Consider the following 22422-nt stretch of genomic DNA (forward strand, 5'->3'; position numbering starts at 1 on the left):
TGTCACAAAACGGACATCATAATGTAGATCTTATTTACTTTGAAAGATATACTTGCTAATTTTGTGGGAGGTAGTGGAGTGTTGTGGAAAAGTTAGAACTTGGAGGCAGAAAATATGAGTTCGGGTACTAGTTATGCCGTTGATGAGCTTTGGTGCCTTTAAGTAATTCACTTATTTTCTCGGTGCCTCTGCTTTTAGTTATAAATGCATGCTTTAAATGACAGTGTTATTTATTTTAGGATTCTGCTGGACAAGATACAGTATATGTAGAAAATACCGTTCAAGCTGTAAGTTATTATGTTAATGTATTTTGTCATTTTTGACCAGACTGTTTTAAATATGTCACAACCAATTATATGTTGTGTTTTATAGGAGCGAGTACAACATTAATAAAGATTTGACTTAAAGGGTATCATGTTATAAGATAGGTATAAATGTCTTGTACACTTTAGGGTACTAGTATATCATAAAGCATTCGTATAGTTATATTAGCTGATATGTTATAATTTTATCTTTAAACAGTATAGCAAACATTTAGAAACTTAACGTATTCATCTCTCCCCTTTATTTTTGGTAAAAAGTAGAAGAGCTTTGGAGAACAGTTTGAAGTTCAAGATTTTGGAGGTGAGGGAATTGTTTGGATCCAAATCTTTAATGACTTAATACATTTCCCTGTAGCTTGCTGGCACTTTCAAAAATAGCCTGTAGTTTCACCTCTTGCCAGTAGATGGGGTTATTTCTGCACAGGTAGTTGTCAACAGTAAATAAAGACCTGTGAAATTGAAACCTAGTCTAAATTGAAATAAATGGAGTTGTAGAATTAGAAACTATTAAAGGTGATGTTGGCTTCTAATGAAAATCCATACTTTAGGATAAACTTTCTTATATAGACTGTATGCTACATGTTATTTGTTATATTAGGATTGCAAATATTAGTGGTTTATTCTATTTTTATTTTTGTATGATCTTATGTCATCAGGCTTTAAACATAACTTTCTCTAGTGAAGAAGAAAACTTTGGTCAGATTCAGAATCATATGACTAATACTATAAATAAGGTTGAAAGATTTTTAAGAATGAATTTTGGAAATTTTGTGAAGGAAGAATGATGGAAAAAATCTTGTTTAAATTTAAGGGAAGTAAAATGGCATTTGATACATTCAAAATACCATATTTAACACAGTGCTCAATACATAGCGCATCTTCAGTAAATATTTGAGTTAAAGAATGATGAAATTGAAAAAAGCTTACATGGTCTTAAGGACCTAATTTGAAACAAATAATAAGATCTCTAAAATGTCATTATAGGGTTAACTGACAATTATACCTTAGTAATTTTGACAATGTTAAGTTTTAAAGATATAGGATCGAAGTATTTATTCATTAATATTTGATTTGATGGATAGAATTCTTACCGTACTCTGCAGACATCTTAACAGAAGTAAAGGTCAATCTGAATTCACTGCCAAAAGACTGGTTTTTGTAAAGTCAACTAAGAAAAATCACATATATAGCCAGTCTGTCAATGTTAGGAAGATAATTTTATTTTTAGAGCTCTACAGTTTTAAAGTGTTCTCATTTATTATCTAATTTAATTATTATTCTGATCTTGACTTTATAGGTATTCTGAAATGAAAGTGAAATGAAAACATTTTACCTGATGAATTTTTTTCCTTAAATCTTATGAAGAGAATAGTAATAGGTTTTTGGTGGAACATTTGTTAAAATTATTCTAGTTCTATCAAAATGAGACTAGTTGTACCAAAGTCCTTTGTAATAAAAATATGAATCCTTGCGTATTTTAGTTTTGTGTTTCCTCGTTGTTTTGTATTTTTCTTAGGTACAAAAACTTAGATAGGAAACCAATCTTTGTTACTTTAAAATGGGGTTGATGATGATATTTCAGGTTTCTTCTGACTTCCAGTTTCATTAAGTGTTAAGTCTGTTTTTTTTCTAACTAGAAAGAGGACTTGGGATGGTGATGAAATATTTACATGTTCATTCAGTGAACATTTGTTGATAGTCTTATATGCACCTAACATGGAGGTGTGGGCTCCGAGATTTCAAGGAGAGATTTGGACCCTGATCTTACTTTCAGGGAATTTGCAGTGTAAACAGAGACAAGACGTGATGGATAAAATAAACAGTCAGTGCTAAAGTTTGTGGTACATTCAGTGAGGGTAAAATAAAAAGAATGAAAGCTCATGGATATTTTTAAGGGAGCTCAATTTTCAGATTCTAAAATTGATCAGTCTTTCTTTCTAACACTTTACAAAAAAAGGAACATCTCTTGGCCATCTGAAATAGTATATTGTCCTGTGGTGAGAGGCTTTCCAGAGCACCAAAGAGACAAATCAAAATATTGGTGAGGTTGCTGAGAAGGCAGTGACTCCAATGACTGATTAACATCTTTTCACAAGTCAAGTGGTTTTATCAAAATTGAAGGACCTAAACAAATTGTTAGCTGATCCTTAAAAGCAACTTTCATAAAAAAGAGAATGCCAATGAATGCCATTTCTTTCTAGAAATCATGAGAGATTATTGTGATTTCTTTTGCATATAACTCAAAGAATTAAAATAATTTGGTGGCATTGCTATACTAAAACTCCCTTATTCACTTATTTATGTGAATCAGTTTTCTTAGCACATTTATAGTAATGAAAAATAGGAATAGAATAGGACTAGAATATTTACAATAGATAATATTCACTCATAGATACATGAACTAATTGAAAATAAGAAAACCACATTCATCTGATGAAGAGATGCATTTCCAGTTCTTCTTTTCTTCTTTCCCTTCCCCATTTTGAATAATTGGTTTGTTCTAATCAGGATGCAGAAAAGGTCTGTTTGGTTGGTATGTTTCAAGTCTCTCCTCATCTTTCCTAATTTTTTTCATATTCTCTCATATCTCCAAGTTTTTGACTGTTGTTTCCTTAGATCTTGTTACCTTTCTTCTTTACCTAGTCTTCCTACCTAATCTATTCAGCTATTAAGACATAGCTGAATCATTATGTCCTCTGAGAAGTCTTCACAGACTTCCTTAGGCTGAGTTAGGTATCCCTCTCTGTTAGTTAGGGTCCAGATAGTAAACAGATAACATTCTCCATAGGTGAAATAGAATGTCATGAAGGGACTACTTACAACAAATAGGGTTAAAGAATCCCAACAAGGAATAATGTAGCACCTAGGGACTAGCAAGGATAAGGAAGTTGCACCATCTTTGGGCCAGCAGGGGCAAAGGGAGCCAGTAGTTATGGGAACCTGGAGAGACCCTCTCTGTTGCTTCTCATTTACTGAACCCAATTTGAAGCCAGAGGGTAAGGGAGTCCAGTTTATGTAGTTCATAAAGGTCAGCTTTCTAGGATGCTAAGCACTGGATAAAGGGTGGAGAATGGTTTTGGAGGAGCGAATAGAGAACATCCAGCATACCCTTATTTATATTCCTACTATACTTTAGCATACTTCATTGTATCATTTATCATACTGGCTTAAAATTCATTGGTTGTATTGATGTTTTTCCCATAGCACCATGAACTCTTGTAGCTATGAACTATCTCTTATTTATATTTGTATACCCACAATGCTTATTAGATATTTGTTAATTAAATGAATAAAAGTATAAAAAAGGGTATGGACGAGATACATAATTTAAAAGGTCTTTCCTACTTAATGGTAATGTGTGGTGATTCTTAGTTCAAAGGGAGTAAATCTAATAATATTTGCTTTGTTTGGCAGTTTTGATGCTTCCGCAATAACTGGCTTACTCGTTTTGGTTGAAGAGAGGCCAGTGATTAATTTAGGCCATAACAGATTACTACATTTAGAAGGGTTGTAATGCAAGACTCTGACTTGGCTGCTCAGTGGCTCAATAGGTATATTTATGCCCTTTTGCTACAGGAGAATCATGATGCAGGGAAAGAATCTGTAGATCTATAGAGACTATAAGGCCAAAATGTTGATTTCAGGAAGAATGTGCCGTACTTATCACAGAGCTTTTTCAAATTTCCTAAATATATTAAAGCTGGTCTCTATCTGAAAAATCCACCCTTATTGATAGAAATTCTTCCTCTTCCCTCAGTTAGATGGACTAACTATCATATATTTGCTATAAAGGCTTGTTATAATTGCTGCATAAAAATTACTCCTAAACTTAGAGGCTTAAAACCCAAACAATACTTTTATTATCTCTTGGGGTTTCTGTGGGTCAGGAGTTTGGGAAGGGCTCTGCCGGGTGGTTTTGGCTCAGAGTATGTCATGTGTTTTCTTCAGAGAGTGGCCGGAGCTGGAACAGCTGGGGACTGGCTGGGTATTTGTCTCTTCAGGTCTCCTGAGAGCCTCTCCTGTGGTTTTTCTGCCCAGGCTGGTCTATGGCAGCTCCCGGGCAGTTACGCTGCTAATGTGACTTGGCTCAGGCCACCAGCAGGAACTGCCCAGTGAACAAGGCGAAAGCTACATCTCTGTTTCTGCCATCCTAGGAAGTCTTTGCCACATTTTATTGGTTACAAGTAAGGTAGTTACAAGTTCTAGATTCAAGTGGAAGGAACGTAGACCCCATCTCTTAATGGAAAGTATCAAAAAATTTGACAGCCATTTAAAAAATTGTCGTAGGTGGTAGCAGCAGTAGCTGCTGCTACTTTTTGTTTTTTTGGGATGAACTATGTACTTACTCTTTGGTATCTTAATCTAATAGACACCATTTTTCAACTTTTATAATTTATTTATTTTATGTTCTCCTTTTGACATTTCCAGAAATTTTATTACAGAGCACTTAACAAATGTCATAAAAATTTTCAACAGCTTCTAGAAAAGTTATAGTTTATTGTTAAAGTATTAAAATCCATAAATTATTTTGGTAAAGGATAAAAAAGATACTAAAAAAAGGATACTCAATGGAAACAGAAGCAGACTGGTAAAAAGAAGGCAGACTCTATTTGAATAAAATACTTTATGCAAATATATAAATTTAATTCTTTAATTCTCTGGAATTATTTTTATAATGAGGAAATATAATTTAGGGTTAAGAATCAAAGAATTTTAATGCTCCCCCTTTGAGTCTGCCTTGTTTTTCTTTAAACCTTTTATAATCCATTCTCCACAGAGGAGCTTCTAAAAAAATAAAAATAAAAAATATGTTGTATAATTTTGCTCCTCTGCTTCAAACCCTCCAGTGGCTTTCTATTATACTTTGAATGAAATAGACATTATTTGCATAAGATCCGTAATTCAGCCCCTGTTGACTGGTCTTTCCTTTGCTCATTATGCTTTAGTCACATTGATTGTGTTTTAATTTCTTGAAAAGGCCAGTTTCTTTTCCACTGCAGGGTGTGTGCACGTGTGCACTTAGTGATCTTGTTGTTTATTATTTTTCTGTGTCAGTTTGAGTAATATCTGAAAGTTCTTGCTGTGGGGAGCTCTTTGTAGAGTTCTGCCTTTGTTACTCTATCATAGTACCCTGTTGACTTCAGAAGACATAATTTATTTTCATATTCATTTCTTCACCCATTTATTCTTTTTAAAAAGTAACCTTTTAATTTTAGATTAGTTTTAGATTTATAGAAAAATGGCAAGAAGTACAGAGAGTTTCTATATACTTAACACCCAGTTTCCCCTGTTATTAACTAATCTTGCATTAGTATGGTACATATGTCACAATGAACCAATAGTGATATTATTAATTAAAATTATAATTCACATTTTCTTAGTTTTTACCTAATGTTGATTATTTTCTTTTATCCTTATTAAATTGGGAGCTCTGACAGGGCAGAGACCTTGTATGTTTCATTTGCCTACGGTAATGCTGAACACTTGGGAGGTACTCTGTAACTGTTTCTTGAAAGAATGACTACTAGAAAGATGTCGTAGAGTATATGATCTAACTTCTAACCGATTTTAGGTGAGTAACGTACTTAGGGAGGTCATGTGTGTTTTTTTCTAAGTCCCATGGCTAGTTGGCAAGACACAGTCTTCAAGATAGTACTAGAAACTACATTTTGGGATGTCCAATTTGCTCTATGTGTATAGAGATGAGTTTACTGTGAAATTCATGAAGCTAATGAAACTCATGAAGCTTAACTTTCAGGATTCTATCTGAGGGCCTGGGAGGGACCCTAGTAATGAGTTCATATGGTCACTTTAAAAAAATATTTTATTGGTATATGTTATATACACAGAAACGGTGCAAGAATTTATAAGTGTGCAGCTTAAGACTTTTCACAAACTTAACACACGTATATAAGCAGCACCTCAATCAAGAAACAGTATTTCCTGTACATGGTCATATAGTTATGAAGAAGTTGCAAATGTTAAGATATCTTAACCACAAGCAATTAAGATTGTTGCCTCTTTTTACACTGACTTCTCTTCTCTCTACCTTCTCATGTTGCTGGCATTGGAATGGCTGTAGGCATTTTGGGCATCTGGCCATGGAGAAACTGACTTGAGGATACATTTAGTTGGGTTTTTGCAGGATTATGTGGTTCACAGTCTTTTTATGTACAGTAAAGGTATTGCTAGCCATCCCAGTATGGGGATAGTTTCTAGGACTATTACACATTGTGTTAACCACCCGGCATTGTGACATTAACCTGCAGGCCTAGAGATGGTATAGTGATATGAATGTGTCCCATGTATCCGACACCTGAAGTATGTGCTTAATGGAGAAAAAACAAGGTTTGATGTCAAAAGCCAGTCTGTGGAAAATTCTTCCAAATGTTAAAGCTTTGTATGAAAGAGTCTTAAGAGTTTTCTCAAAATTGACGACAATCCTAAAAGTTTATATAACATTACCAATAATGAACCTGTGCTATAAAAGAAACTTTTCTAAGCCATTATCAATGGCTTAGAAATGTGTTCAACTATGCTAGAGGAAGAACTGAATTATTTTCCTGTTATTTCTATGGAAAATGACATTAAAAACTTGTGAGATAGTGTGATACTGGCATATAGATTAATGAAATAGAAACGATAGTCCAGAAATAAGCACATACCTCTGTGGTCAGTTATTTTCGACAAGGGTGCCAAGACCATTCAATGGGGAAAGGTTGGTCTTTCAATAAATGGTGTTAGAACAAATGGATATCCACATGCAAAAGAATGAAGATGGACTCCATGTCATACCATATACAAAAATCAACTCAAAATGGATTAGAGATCTAAATGTAACTGTTGAAACCATAAAAACTCTTAGAGGACAACACAAGACCTTGGATAGGCAATGATTTCTTAAATATGACACCAAAACACAAGTAATCAAATAAATAAATTGGATTTCCTCAAAATTACAACCTTGTGCCCCAAAGGACACTACAAATAACGTAAAAAGACAATTCATAAAATATGTTACAAAAAATATTTGTAAATCAATATCTGTCCAGTAAGGGTCTAGTATCCAGAATATATAAAGAACTCTTAAAATTGTACAACAAAAGGACAAACAACCCAATTAAAAAATGGACAAAGGATTTGAATAGACATTTCTCCAAAGATATACCAGCGACCAATAAGCACATGGAAAGATGCTCAGTATCTTGAGTCATTAGGGGAATGCAAATCAAAACCACAATTCGATACCACTTCACACCTACTAAGAGGGCTTTAATAAAAAATGGGAAAATAAGTATTGGCAGGGATTCTCATACATTGTTCGTGGGAAAGTACAATGGTTCAGCCAATGTGGCAAAAAATTTGGCAGTCTCAAAAAGTTAAATACAGAATTACCATATGACTCAGCAGTTCCATTCCTAGGTATATATCTAAGAGAACTGAAAACATATGTTCACACAAAAACTTGTACATGAATGTTCACAGCAGCATTCTTCACAATGACGAAAATAATTGGGTGGAAACAACCTAAATGCCCATTAACTGATGAATAGATAAAAAAAATGTGGTATATCTAAACAATGGAATATTTTTCAGCCATAAAAGAGAATGAAATACTAATACATGCTACAACATGGACAAGCCTCAAAAACATTATGCTGAGTGAAAGAAGCTAGACAGAAAAGATCAGATATTGTATGATTCCAGTTGGCAAATGTCATGGAGACAAAGTACATCAGAGGTTGCCAGAAGACAGGAGGAAGGGGAGATTTGGGGGGTGATTGCTAACAGGTATGGGGTTTCTTTTTGGGGTGATGTAAATGTTCTGGAATAGATAGTAGTAATGGTTGTATTGGATTGGGAATATACTAAAACCCATTAAATCACATAGTTTAAAATGGTGAATTTCATTTTATATAACTTTTTCTCAGTAAAACAAATTTCAAAAAGCTCTGTCATATGGGAAGAGGTAATCAAAGAGTATGCAGCCAAGAAGCTAGGAAAAAAGGTAGTATCGGAGTGTGTCAATTAACAAAAATAGTATTTTCTATCATTTTTTAATGATATTGATGGTATTTGTCAGTTTGTTAAAATTTCTGATTTTTCTCGTTCTGAGTTGAATATTTACTTTCATATCTATTTTTTCTGTTCTTATTCTTAAAGCAGGGCCCCCAACCAGGCTACACACAACTGGATGTACCCCAGTGTATATATTAGCATCAGATAAAAGTTATCTGTCATCTTTTTTAAGCCTGGGAGATTGAACAAATGTTTATTTCTCTTCTCTCCTCAAACCCCATTCAGTGAGAGTCAAGGGATGAAAACAGCATTTATACCTACCCGAACAAGACTTACAGAAGAGGAGACAGCAAATAAATGATGTCAAAAAATTTCAGGAAGATGGAAGGTGGTGGTTGGAGTAGGTAATTTAACTGAGAAAGTAGAATATCAAGTATCTGAAGAGGGGGAGTACCAGATCTTTGCATTATTCCAGCAGGTTCATATCACAGATCTCTAGAAAAGACTCAAGCTTGGAGACACCAGATATCTCTGAGGGTACAGGTGAGATGTGAGGCCAAAAACTTCTGTACGTACCGTATCCCAGGCAGCCACGTGAACTGTTCTTCTTTAATCCTCACGAAAAATTAAAGACTTGTTTTGTGGAGAAAGTTAACCAAACTGATTCCAGACCCAGGGAGACCTGACAGTCTGGAAGGCAGCGGGGAGAAGTGCTGACCTGAAAATAGGGGACTGGAGCATCTTAAATAGAGAAACTCCCAACCCTGCGCACCACTTAGCTCCAGGAACACTAGCAGCCAGTTATGTCTTTTATCCTTTACGAGAAAGCCTTTTCTGGAAAAAAATGGACAGCTCCAGAGAAAACACTTATAAATGCTGATACTTAGAGTCTCCCTAGCTAGGTCATCCTGCCAGATACCGTACAGTAAAGTTATCAGTTGCCAGGTGGGGGAGGGAGGGCCTCACTACTCAGTCCTTCAGCTTTCACATGAAGAATAGAAATGGCATTAGAGTTCTATCAGCAGTAGAAATTCTCATCAGCAGCATCAGAATGGAGAAGCAGTGGAGCAGTGCCCTCAGAATTCGAGAGAAGATGACTTCTAGCCTAGAACCCAACCATTAGATCGGTCAAGTGTGAAAGCAGAATAAAGGCATTTTGAGGTATGCTAGATCTCAAAAAATTATTTCTACTTACTCCTTCTTAGGAAGCTACTGAAGGATATGCCCACCAAAAAGAGGGAGCACACTGTGAAAAAGGTATACACAGGCGGTTGTCTTTTTGTACATGAAGGGCGAGGCCGAGGGAGGCAAAGGAAAAGTTCTGGGACAGTAAACTTTGAAGTCCAGAGTAGGCAGTGCTGAAATTCCATGCAATGTCCTGTATTTTTTTTTCTTGGGAGAGAGTCTGTATTGGACTCTGGTTTATAAATAACGAAAAGGCCAAACTTGTGAAAATGCATTGCCAGCCATGAACATTATCAATTTTTTAGTGTTCAACCATTTTGTAGGTGAGTGAAAATGGTATGTTTTAAAATTTTGCAGTTTGAAAGTCTTTTATCAGTGAACTCGATCACTTTTACTATCTGAGCTTTTTTCTTTCTGCTACTTTATGATTTTTGCTATACTTGCTCATAGCAACACTCAAGTTTGGGAGCTGGCTGAGAATAAGTACTACCTTAATCTGGGCTACGTAGACCTTTAAGAACTGTAGATTGGCTCCTGGTACTTTGTGGATACTGTGGGGGTACTGTGAATCCCCTGGGCTGTATGTAAATTTGTATATGTGTACTGCCCACGCTCCCCCCACCTCCCCGCATAGGATCCAGTTTCGTATCACAGAAAAAGCTCAGCAAGGTTAAGCAACTTACTCAGCAGTGGTCTCCTATTTTGATGTGAATTTATGCTGTCTTCAGAGTCCTGGATTGGTGTAGTTTTCGTTAACATGATCATTTTTCAATTTCTTGAACGTCTAGGCCGTGCTACCCTGAACAATCCCATCTGATCTCGGAAGCTAAGCAGGGCCGGACCTAGTTAGTACTTGTATGGGAGACCACCTGGAATACCAGGTGCTGTAGGCATAAAAAATAAAAAAAAATAAGGGATTGTAAGATGACAAGGTCCTTGCAATTTGTGAGGTCAACCAAGGGTTGCCTCGCCTAAAAAAAATAAATAAAAATAAAAATAAATAAAATAATAAGTAAATTTCTTGAACAGTGTGTATACTGAATGGAGAATAAAATTTTTGTGGATTTCTGTTTGTGAAGGAAAAGAACTGAAAAAGAAGAATTCTAGAAAAATTCTTAAAGGGTTAAAGTCTGCATTTCTTTCTTCAGTATTTTGTAAATATATATTTTTTGAATTGTTGAGGAATGAGTATTTAGGGATAACTTGGGTTGTTTTATCTACTGTATGGAAGATTCTTCTAAAATGTGAATCTCCTTTTTTGTCCTAGTTAGTAATATCTTACTGGCTGTTTCAGGATTTTGCGTTTTTGCAGTTTGAATGCATTTTAGTATTGAAGCCTTAAGTAATGTAGGAAATTGGATTGAATACTCATTACATATTTCTAAGCTTTTAGTTAATTTTGGAAATAAAGCCTAAGGACTAGTATACCTTTCTGTGATGGATCCCTTAAGCTACTAGCTACTGAGCTTAGTGCTATATCTAGTCTTAATGAGGCCGAAACCAACTTGGGGGCAGGGACTTATTTTATGTAATTTGTATCAAGCATATAAGAATTCAAGCTTATTTATTAAATAATAAAATTTGAGTGTAAATCCATTAAGATGTATTTTAAATGTTGAAATTGTCAGTTTTGTAACATCATTTAAGAAATACTGATTACTAAATAATACAGATACATTTTAGAAATTTTGACAATTACTATAAAGTACTAGAAAAGTAAATCATTATCCAGAGATTACCTTACATTTTGGATTATATTTAAACATTTCCTTTCATAGTGTTTGGCCCTGAAATGTGCTTTAATAGGGAAATTACGGTACTTTTTTCTAGGTTTAAAAATAGATTTATATTAATATGCAGTCAAAGAATTTCTTTGCTATTTTTCTCTACTTAAAAGTTTTTAACTTTCATACACACAAGGGGGAAAACGGTCAGTTACCTTGGGGTAACGTTTTTTTTGTCCTGAATTCTGAATAACAAGATTTGGGACTTGTTCTCATACTGTGTGTGATTCGAGGTGACTTAAAGATACAGGTTGTTACCCAGTTTTTATATCTTTTGTGCATGATTTAAAAAACTTTAAAAAATAGAATAAGCTAAAATGTACATACATGGCAAATTTAGCTTGTACAGAAGACTGTACACTGAAAAGATTAATTTCCATGTGTTCCCTAGTTTCTTAATATGGTTCCCCCAGATGTAATCAGTTACCAGTGTCACCTAACTGTAAATTGCCAGCTGCTGAAGCAGAGGATGCTTGCGGTTTTGCCCTGTTCTGTTGATAACTTATCCTACTTTTCCTTTTGGGAACCTCTTCTGTCTCATCCACAATCCAAGTAATTCCAGTGGTCCAGGCCCACCTCCTAGACTCCAGATGTTCTAATCTCCAGGAGGAGAGAGAAACACGAGCAAAATCAAAGGCTATAAAATGTCAAGTTATGTGTATGGAGTAGGGTAAGAAGGAGGAAAAAAGGAACACCTGGTCAGATTATACAGTGACTTAAATGGTAGGCTAAGGAGTTTGGATTTTATCCAATATGTAGCCAGGAGTTAATAAACATTTCCAAACAAAGGAAGAATTTTCAATTTTTAATTAATTCTCTGTTCCTTTCAACTCTAATCGTCAGGCTCTACTTTTTCTCCTTTAAAATCTCTATTGATCCATCCCTTCCTTTTCCATTCTCATTAATTCCACTACCATAATCCAGTAGGTATTAACTCAGACTGAAATTGTTGCCATAGTTAACCAATGGTTTCTCTACTTTAAGCCCTTTGTGCTGCAGTCCATCTTGGACTTCACTGTCAGATTAATTTTACCGGGAGCTTCACTTTGATCATGGCTTTCTCCTGCTCAGAAACCTTTAATATCTCACTGTTATTGATAGGATAAGATCTAAACTTCTTAGCCTGTCATTCAAGCCATTCCAGAAATTTACCCAGTCTACCTTTTAAGCCTTATCTTTTCCCCCTGAATTCGCCTGGGCTCTGGAGAACTTGGAATGCTCCTCTCACAGATGTATCTCCTTCCATTTTTAATTTTGTCTGTTTCTTTCTTCTTCCTGGGTGGTTTTTTTCTCTAGTCTCATCTCTACTGGTTAAAAATCATACCTATCCTTGGAGTTCAGTTAACATTGTACCTCACTGGTACAGCTTCTTCAGATAATTTAGAAGCTACTTTGAGTTCTTCCCTCTGAAATCTCAGAACTCTTTGCTTGTTAAGGCACTTGTCACTTAATGCTTTCTACTATGCTTGTCTTAACTGCCTTGCTAGGTGATATAACATAGTTAATGTGTTTATTTTCCACACACGGTGCCTTCATATACCCGTGTGCTTGATAAATATTTGTTCTATTGAGCTTTCTTCTTTTGGACTACTTTTTGTACTGACTATGAATGTTTTCGTAGTTCAGTTTAGCACTAATTTAATGGTAGTTTTATGTTCCTTAGTCATGGCTTCTCAACTAGACTATACAATTCTTAAGGGCAGGAAATATGTCTGATCTATACTTTCAGAATTCTTCCATAGTATATACATGTTTTTTGTTTTTAAAAATTGAGTTTTAACAGGTTTAAAAGTTTTTTTTGCCAATTTGGCGAGTTAAGAATGTCACCATGATGTTTATTTTCTTTGATTCTTTGTGTGCTAATTATATTTTTATGTTTTTATTTGCCATTTCTACTTCTGTGAATTCTGTGTTTATATTATTTTAATCATTTTCTGATCTCTCTGGATTTTTCTAATTGATTTGTAGACACTCTTTGTACGTTCTGGATATTAATCTTTTGTTACACTCTATTTTGTTTCTGTCATTTCTCTTTTAATTTTGTATATAATAACTTTTGCCATATAGAATTTTTTAAATGGTTAATAGTTGTGATGAGATTAAAATTTGATATTGCATAAAAATCAAATCTGGCATTGTATGTAGAATTGACATAATTATTATGCTAGTTTTTAACTTTTTAGCAAAAGTGATAAATCTTAACTGATCGTAGTTTCATTTCATGTTCTTGCTGTTACTAAACATAGACATTTAAAAATCATCATCCTAAATATAAAATTGCTTATAAGCCTCTTTTTGTCACTAATTTTATATTATAAAGACAATAAAGACAAAAATAGCTGGATCATGTCAGATAATATTGAAATGGCTCAACTTTTAAAGGGCAGTAGTTTCTTGTATAGCTTTTTTTTAAGGTCTTTTTTTCCCCCCACAGTTTATTTCATTTAGAATTGATATATTTTTCTGAGAAACGAAAGCCTAGAAAACCTGTTTATTTTCTGTCAAAGAACAGGGAAAGTGAAATCTTATATCACTTTGGACTGAAGGCTCTCTTTTCTGATGTATTAATAAGCACATAATTGTGCTACTTGAACAAAAGACGATAAGCATATTCAAGTAGAACTTATGTCTCTTCAGCACTTTTGAGCATGTATCCTGTGAGGGTACTCTAAGTGGAAATACTGTCCTAAATAAATGATTAGTAAACTGATTCTGGTAATGTTTATAAAATAATTAAAACTAAAAAATAACAAAAATATTCATCTTGAGTATTTTCCAAGATTGCAAGATTTTTTCCAAGATTGCAGAGGTGATTTAACTATAGAAAACAGTTGATCACCACATTAACAGAATAAAATAGAAAAAGGATATGTTCATTGTAATTGGTGCAGAAACAACTTTTAACACCCACCTATGTTAAAAACGTGCTTAGCAAATTAAGCTTAGAAGACATTTCTTTAACTTGATAATGGATTATCAACTAAAATCTTAAAGGAAAAATCTCATTGAATGATCAAGAGATAGAAGATTTTGTTTTAAGATAGGGAATAAGAGCAGTAAATCCATTATTCCTGCTTTTATTCATTGTTGTACTGGAAGTCACCACATTTGAGGGTAGACAAAGGAGTTAACAAGAGTTGTGCTGATCTAATTTTAAAATTTCAGTGCAATAAACAGTTCTGCTATTGTATTCGACAGTTCGACGTTTTTCAACGTTTAATATACCATCAATATTGTTTGTCTCATTTTGGGAATAAAGTACTGATGAGTCTTCTTGTGTTCAGGATGGTCATTTTTAAACAGACCAAGCTGCAAATCATTTCTGAGTTACTTTAGAATGTCATCACATTTCCTTGACAAAGTTTTTGCACATCAGTATTCACCAGTAATCAGTGATATTGCAGTTATTTCTCAGTTGATTCTGAGATAAATTATTCTCATTTCTTGTGGATATTCATGCATTGATTCTGCTGTCTGTTCTGTCAAAATAAGGCCCTGATGTGGTATTGCAGCTGTGTAGATGGATGGAAAGATGAATGAAGCAGTCTCTCCCCTGGTCTGTAGATCAGTTGATACTTGTGATGATAAAAATTATGTAAACAACTGTTTCATTCGTATATGTAGTATGAAGCGATGTACATCATGTATATTGTAGGCCATAGTGAAGTAATTAGGTCGGTTTTTGGACTTTTTGTTCTATCAGTCTGTCTATAAATGTACATCTATTTATGCGTTAGTGGTTTTAATTATAGAGGCTTTGTAATTTGTTTCTGAATCTGGTAGGGCTAGGTCTTCCCTTCCCACATAGCGTTTCTTTTTTTGTGTTTTCCTAGCATTTTAGTGATAGTTTCATATGTGCTAGGTATCAGTTCTTTCAGCTCCAGGAAAATATTGCTAATATTTTTATTGGGATTTCATTAAATTCATAAATTAACATAGGAACAATATTTTGATGATGGTGAGTGAAACATTCTAGTCAAAAACAAGGGATTTAATTTTATTTCATTGATTGCATTTAATTGTGATCAGAGTATTTGGAATAGTTCTACTTTATGAAACTTTCTAATTTTTTTTGCAGTGTGTCTGTGTATCATAATATGTGGTCAGTTACTATGATGTTCTGTGTATGCGTGCTTAATATTTTCTTTTATCGGGGTATCATATATAAAATCTGTCAGAACATATAATATTTGTATACTATTCTTTTACCCATGTCTCTGCCTCTGACTTTTTTGTAATTCTTTATGAATAAAAATAATAAATGCTCACCACCAGTTCTTTTACTTCAGTTGCCTCAGTTATTTCTTGCTTGGATGGGGCTCATCCTGCCGCAGACTCTTCAAGACTCTTCAAGAAGGTAGAATATTTCTTGAGTTCTTGCACATTTGACAACAACTGTTTTTTAATAGCCTTGGTACTTGAAAGATCGTTTTGTACTTTCTTTCCTCGAATTTCTTGAAAATGTTTCTCCACAGTTGCCTTGCTGTGTGTGGTGTTCTTGGGAAGTTTGATACGGGTCTGTTTTCTTATGAGTAATTCAATCTTGCCTGGAAGCCCTGGGGATTTCTTTCTTTGTCTTCAAAGTCTAGTTTTACTAGGACGTGTCTCAGGGTTTGTTGTTTTGAGTCAGTTTTCCCATGTATAAGATGGGCCCTTTTAATATGTAAATTTTTTAAATTTCTGGATTACATTTTAAATATTCTAAAACTTTTTTGTTTTTCTTCCTTAGAGACTCCCAACTATATGTATATCGGCTTTCTTTGCCTCCCTTCTATATCAGCCTCTCTGCCCTTTTTCTTTATCTCACTTTCATTCTCTTGGTTGTCTTCCTGCTCTTCTAATAAGGGTCACTTATTAGATTTTCATTTGATTCTATTCTCCCATGGATGCCTTGTAATTTAGTTTTTAGTTTTCATTTCTGTGATGGTTTTATCTTCATTTTCTCCCCTGGGTTTGATCAGTTATGGTCTTTTTCCTCCTCATTCTTTTCCTCCTCTTCTCTCTTCCTTCCCCTTCCCCCTTTCTGTTCTTAGATTTTGTGCATCTCCAATCTCTTCTTTGAGCGTATTTAATTCAACTTGTAGGTTTTCTTCCCCCCATCAAATTTGTTTTTCGAGGGTTCAGTTTTCATTGGCTGAAGTGTTTTATTTGTGTTTTCTGTTTTTATAGTATCTTTGTGTGGAGAGTACAAAATTCTTCACAGCCTTTTTTGGGTAATTTCTTGGTAGTTGCCTATGTTCTTAAGGTAACTCTAAATAACATAGTATTGAGAGTTTACAGAGTTTAAAGCATATTATTAAAGCTTCAGATTTGTAGAGACCAGAATTTTGCTGATGCCCACGATGCCTCTAATTAATTGAAGTAGTGGAATCGTTCATGTTATATGAACAACAAACCAATGAAGGCAGTTGAGTTTTGGAATTTAAGTTTGCAATATAGTAAATATGACATGTATAATGGTTATTCTTGCGTTGTAAATATATGGTAAGGGTTTATGTAAATGGCTGTTTTATTTTACCCAGCTAATGCAAGCATTTCACCTGGGATAGACGGATACTGAAGTGGGTGTGGAGGGGTCAGTGGAAAGAGTTTCTTGCCTCTGCTTCTGTTTTATACTCTACTTTCTCTTCGAAGTTTTTATTCCTCTACCTGATTTTAAGGGATCTTGATCAATTCCCGATACCCTGGGTATGGAGGAATCTGTCATTAGGAATTTTGCTTTTTTATTATAATAGTAAATACCATGTACCTCTGTTTGCCAAGTATGAAGAAATTCTTTACCTAAATCATCTCATTTAATTCTCAAAGTAATTCTGTGAAGCAAGTGAGTACAAATATTACCATCATATCATCCATCATCAGAAAACACTGATCTTAGGTTAAGTAATTTGTCCAAGCGTAGTAAGTATGTAGGAGCTACGATTTGAATACAGATGTGTTTTACTCTCTTCTCTAAGCTTTGTGTTATAGTGTCTTCCTAAACTGTGTAGATCTCTTGATAGAGAGGTCTGGAGGCCTTTGAACAGGTTTTTTTCCTTTCCCTAAGCAGTTCCTTTTTGTCTCACTTCCCTCCAGCTAAAAAAAAGAGGGGGAGACAGAAGTGTTTATAACTTCCTTTAGAAGCAGGTTTTAGGTCAAATAGTGAGTGTTTTGAATTAAGAGAAATTTGGTTTTTCTCTGCCCATGTCTCTTTCGACAGCTGACTGACTGTAAGTCAATTGGAGATTCATTCTGTTTAATTGGCAAACGTTCCCTGGGAGAACCGACGCTGGGAGTGTGTTGGGGCATGGTGAGCTATTAACCATGTGGTGTTGATTACACAGGACGCTTTGGCCATTCTACCTTCAGACGTCTGAGCTAATGGAGAAATTATGATTAATGTGCTAAAACTTAATCAAGTCAAAACTTGTGAAGGTTTAAATTGTTGCCTTTTCCTCTGTTTAAAAAAGAGACTTAGAAGAACACTGGAATGATGAGTGGTTAACAGATGATGAGAAGCAGTATATGATAGTAAGTGCAACTGCCCTAGGTATATTGATCTTCTCTAAACTTTAATTTCCCTTCGTAGATGGGGATAATACTAATCCAGAGAGTTTAATGAGCTAACCATATAAAGTGCTTAGTACAGTGCGGGGGAAGTAGTAAACATTCAATGAATATTGGTTATTATTGTCTAAATACTTTTACACCCAATAAAGAGGGTGTGAAAATGAGTTCAAAAGTAGAATTTAGGATCTTGTCACATTTCTGGTTTTTTTTTTTAAGGCATTGGTTAAGTGCATTTTGTGTCATGAAAGAGTAGGTCATAGGATCTTGGGTGGGTTATTGAAGTCCTGTCAAGGTGTGTTCCTCATCAGTCAAGGCCAGTTAATTTTCCTTTTGGCATCTGGAACTTTTCCCTATCAAGAACCCTTTCTACTTCTCTCAGAATTTAAATATCCACATGTGCCTCTCATGTTAAAAAGTCCTCCTTTAGCCCATTTCCTTTAACTCCTCATTTATTCTTTTCAAGTCTGACTTTTAGAAGAAGGCAGTCTGCTCTCATTTCTATCCAAAAATTTCTACCTTTCATTTAAGTGCTAGTCCAGCCTTTGCTCAGGACTCTTCCACAACTGCTTTCGGTGAGGATACTGGTTCCCTAATGGATAAAACGAAGAGACTTTTCTGTCTTAACTTTCTTCACCTCACGTGTACTTCATTTGACCAATAGTTGCTTTTTAAGGATATCCTAGAGCTACTTAAGTGCTGCTGAAAGTGGGGCCTCAGGGGATGTTTTAAATTCTCCCCAGTCATCCAAGAAAAGCTCTTACCTGGAGCTTTCAAGGAGCTTGGAAAAGCAACTTGTTCTTATCTTTATCAGTTCATCTAAGGATACTCAGGGTAATTCTTATAATTTTCTAAGAACTGTTTAAAACACTCATTTGTACTGAATTTGTCTTTCTCCCCTGATGATTATCCTAGAACGTTTAGGAATTTTTAGGTCTGACTGTTGACAGACAGTTCTGCCTTCCTGCTTACACCAACCTGTTGCACCAGTTTGGGTGTGGCGGCAGGAATTGATTCTCTTGTATTTGGACAGATGAGCTCTGCTCGCTTGCCAAATAACACCTTTCTTTTGTGGCATTTACACTGAATGGGATCATATATTTTAGCAATTCGCAATTGATCGTCTCTCAAAAAAGTGGTTTTCTATTTGATTCAGGCATGAAGACTTTGGAAGCCTCTGATAAACAAACAAGCAAACAAACAGTCTTCTGAGATTTTTGCTAACCACTTAATCTGCATTAACTTTATATCACCACGTAGGGGCAAAAGCGGACGATTCTTCCCTCCAGTCACCTCAAGTGGCTAGTCTTTTCCTTATTCATTGTCTCCTTTTGTAAATGCATGCTGTTTACTGAGGTCAGGTTTATAGCCAGTCTTCCTATTGTGAGAACATTTCTGGGTTCAAACTATTATATAATTGAAATACAAGTAGTTTCATGTCTCTCAGCTGACACTTGTTTAAATTATTAAATAGCTCCTTTCAGGTACCTTTTGTGATTTCTCAGGTCATTCATCTAAACCTAACTAACTCTTAGGGTTATTGTCTTTATTATAAGTTTTTTCTACATCTTCCCTTGGGCCTAAGTCTTTACTTTCTCTACCAGCAGCCTAGGTTTCTGGATAAGTACTTTTCTTGCAGTGAGGTCACCAAATTAATTTCCTGTAGACTTTAGGTCAAAATTCTTGTCTCAAGGCCGCCTTCCTTGATGAGTGGGTATTCCTAGGCTGTTGTAGGGATTTCTGAACAGGCTTTCTTTGCTTCTGGATAGTTAGTTTACCTGTTTGTTATCATGATTGTTTTTCTTGGCCTTTCTTCTCTTAGTTTTGTTTTTATGTTTGCTTTCTGTTTCCTTTTGATATATTGTTTTTAAAATCCTATTAATCTGCTGTTCATCTCAGCCACTTTGCTTAAAATTAACTTAATCTGTTGTTCTCTCTAGGCTTTCTACTTCAGTGTTACTAAAAAGTCTTCAAGATTCTGCCCAGGACATAAGTTGGTTCCTCTGGAAATTTCATCTCTTTAGAAACTTATGGCTTACCCTGGTCTGGGTGTCCTTTTAATTCCAGTGCAATGATAATTGCTCTAACTGGCTTTAATGGTTCTTAAATGCTCTTTACAATTTGTAATCATGTTTTGGGGTGGGACAAAGTTGCAATAGATGAGGGGTGCTATGTTCTCTCTAGATTTTACCTATAAATAAACAATGAAACATAATGGAAAGAGTATGGATTTTGAACTGAGAAAATTTTGAATTTTAAATCTTCCTTTTCCACGTGGTAGTTTTGGGACTGTGAGTCTCAATTTCCTCATCAGTAAAATTATATCCATCTCATATGATTGTTGTGGGACTAAAAGGATGGCTTAATATAAAAGATATACTTCGAAGATGACCATCAACATACCAAAGGTTTTGTTCCCCTTTAAGAAATGGACCTCAGTTAACTAACCTTATTGTGGTAATCATTTTGCAGTATACATGTGTATCAAATCATCACTGTTGTACACCTTAAACTTACACAATGTTATATGTTAATTATATCTCAGTAAAGCTGGGAAAAGAGAAACAGATTAGACTCTTAAAGTAGTGACAGTGCAACATAATGAGAGCATCATTCTTTCAGTAAAGAAATCTTTATTGAGTACTTGACGTGTCAGGCACTGTGCTAGGAAAAGAGATTTAAGATATTGTCTTTGTTTTTAAGGTAGCTTACAGTGTAGTATTTCAATATGCTTTGGTAAGTGCCATGGTAGAGGTAAACGCAGTACCATGAGAAGACTAAGAAAGGAAAAGCAAACTCGGCCAGGTTGATCAAGATCTGAGTTGGTGTTAGGAATCACTTTTTGCTGAGAAATGATGACTATGCTCAATTTTTAAAGATTAGTAGGATTTAGCCAAGTATATAAACTGGAGAATAGTGAAGAAAGCATTCTGTGTTGAAGGAGTATAGTGGATAACAGGTACTTGTGAATGTGTAGTGAGTTTAGGCTGGAGAAGATGGTGTTCAGGGACCAAATTATAAAGTACCATGTACTCTAAGGTGTTTTGGCAAGCCATTGAAGGATTTTGAGCAAATAAGTGATATAGTCTGAGTTTTATTTTAGAAAATTTACTACGGAAAGTATATGGATGATGGATAAATTTCCAGGCTTCCGTGATGACTATGAGGATTGGTGATGCTCTTAAACTTGACGGGGAGAGACAAAGATGAATTAGAATTTAATAGTGTGGAGAACCCTAGAAATAGTTACTGAAGAGAAAAGCAAAGACTGAGACCAAAAATTAAGCACTGAATGAAGTTTTACTGCCAAGTAGGGAATTCGATCTGGCACAGAGTCTAGGTGGGCTCTGGGGGACCACTTTTGAGAAGGAGAAATGAAGATGGTCTTTTAAAGCCAAAAGACCTTGAGATGTCTCTGGCTTATATTAGGAAAGCAAAGTCTCTGAGCGTTGTTGATAGGCTGGCGACATATGGATTTGTTGGTCAGATAAACAGTGAACTGGCCAGAAGTGTTCTGTGTATGTGTCTTGAATGGCGTGTAGTTAGCTGCCAATGCACAGGCTAAGCTGAAAACTTAAGGTTTAAGTGTACTAGGAACTGCACATCATTCAGCTCAATTCCACCATACTAAGAGAAAACAATGATCACTTTGTATGTGAGTTAAATCATCAGTTGAGAATACTATAACAATCATGTTTTTAAAACAACACGTAAATCTGTTTTGTTCCAAAATCTTGTGCAGAAGCTGTCTGTGTATGTAGTCATGAGCTTGATCTGTGGTTTGGGGGCAAGTTGTGTGTTTTTTGGAGTCATCTCTTCTGGAGTCCTTTTAATTAGACTCAGTTTAAAATTACTCAGGAAATCCACTGGTCTGGACTGGTAGCTGTTTTCACTGTGACACATAAACCCATGCATCAGTACTTTGAAGCTTTGACTGTTGTAGCTGTTGACAGGAAGACCTGAAATGGTCCCTTTAGGTGAGGTTTTTCCCAGAGAAGAAAGGTATAACTTACACTTATTGGGTATAATATTGAGTAAATCAGGTTAGTCTCTGACAGTATTTAGTTAGATTTACATGTGAGAATACAGAATAAGTTTTTAGTGGCGTTGGGTCCCCTTTGCATTGGGCATATTGTAATGATTTCATAGGGAGAAAGTCTCCGTGAGGAAACAACTGCGTGGCCGGCCATTAATGCCAGTGGCAAAACTTTAGGCTGGGAAACATAAAAGGTTTCTAAAACTCTAGGGATAATATGAACAGTGGAGTTTCTTTATTAAAAGAAGGATAGTACAGAGTTTCTGGCTAACTCCTTCAGTGAAATGAATTTCTTGATCATTTGACAGGAAGGTAGGGATTCTCATATTTCATTAAGCAGTGAACCTTCTTTTCTGTCTGCAGGAAGCATATCCTGCATAGAAAATGTCTTTTTTGTTGTTGTTGTTGTTATTTTAAAGATAAGTCACTCCACAAACAATATTAAATCAGAGTTTACAAAAAGGCGATCAGAACTGGGCACACTAATTTTTGAGTTATTGCTAAACAATTATGTAGTCCTTTTTCATCG

General features: G+C 35.1%; 1 protein-coding gene across 2 annotated transcripts in view; it reads left to right on the forward strand.

Moving 5' to 3' along the window:
* Positions 1-202: 202 nt before the first annotated feature.
* SMURF2 (SMAD specific E3 ubiquitin protein ligase 2) overlaps positions 203-22422 on the forward strand; it is an 86796-nt gene continuing 64576 nt past the window's right edge. The window contains exons 1-3 of one of the 2 annotated variants that reach the window (XM_025047139.1): positions 8709-8742; positions 8821-8885; positions 9548-9599. In XM_025047139.1, the coding sequence (XP_024902907.1) occupies positions 8724-8742; positions 8821-8885; positions 9548-9599 (136 nt within the window). In that variant the 5' untranslated portion in view covers positions 8709-8723. Of the gene's footprint in view, positions 288-8708; positions 8743-8820; positions 8886-9547; positions 9600-22422 lie in introns of those variants that run through there. The other variant, XM_025047140.1, reaches the window with a different exon arrangement.

Source organism: Pteropus alecto, unplaced genomic scaffold (genome assembly GCF_000325575.1).
Source record: "Pteropus alecto unplaced genomic scaffold, ASM32557v1 scaffold134, whole genome shotgun sequence".
NCBI classification, from domain to species: domain Eukaryota; kingdom Metazoa; phylum Chordata; class Mammalia; order Chiroptera; family Pteropodidae; genus Pteropus; species Pteropus alecto.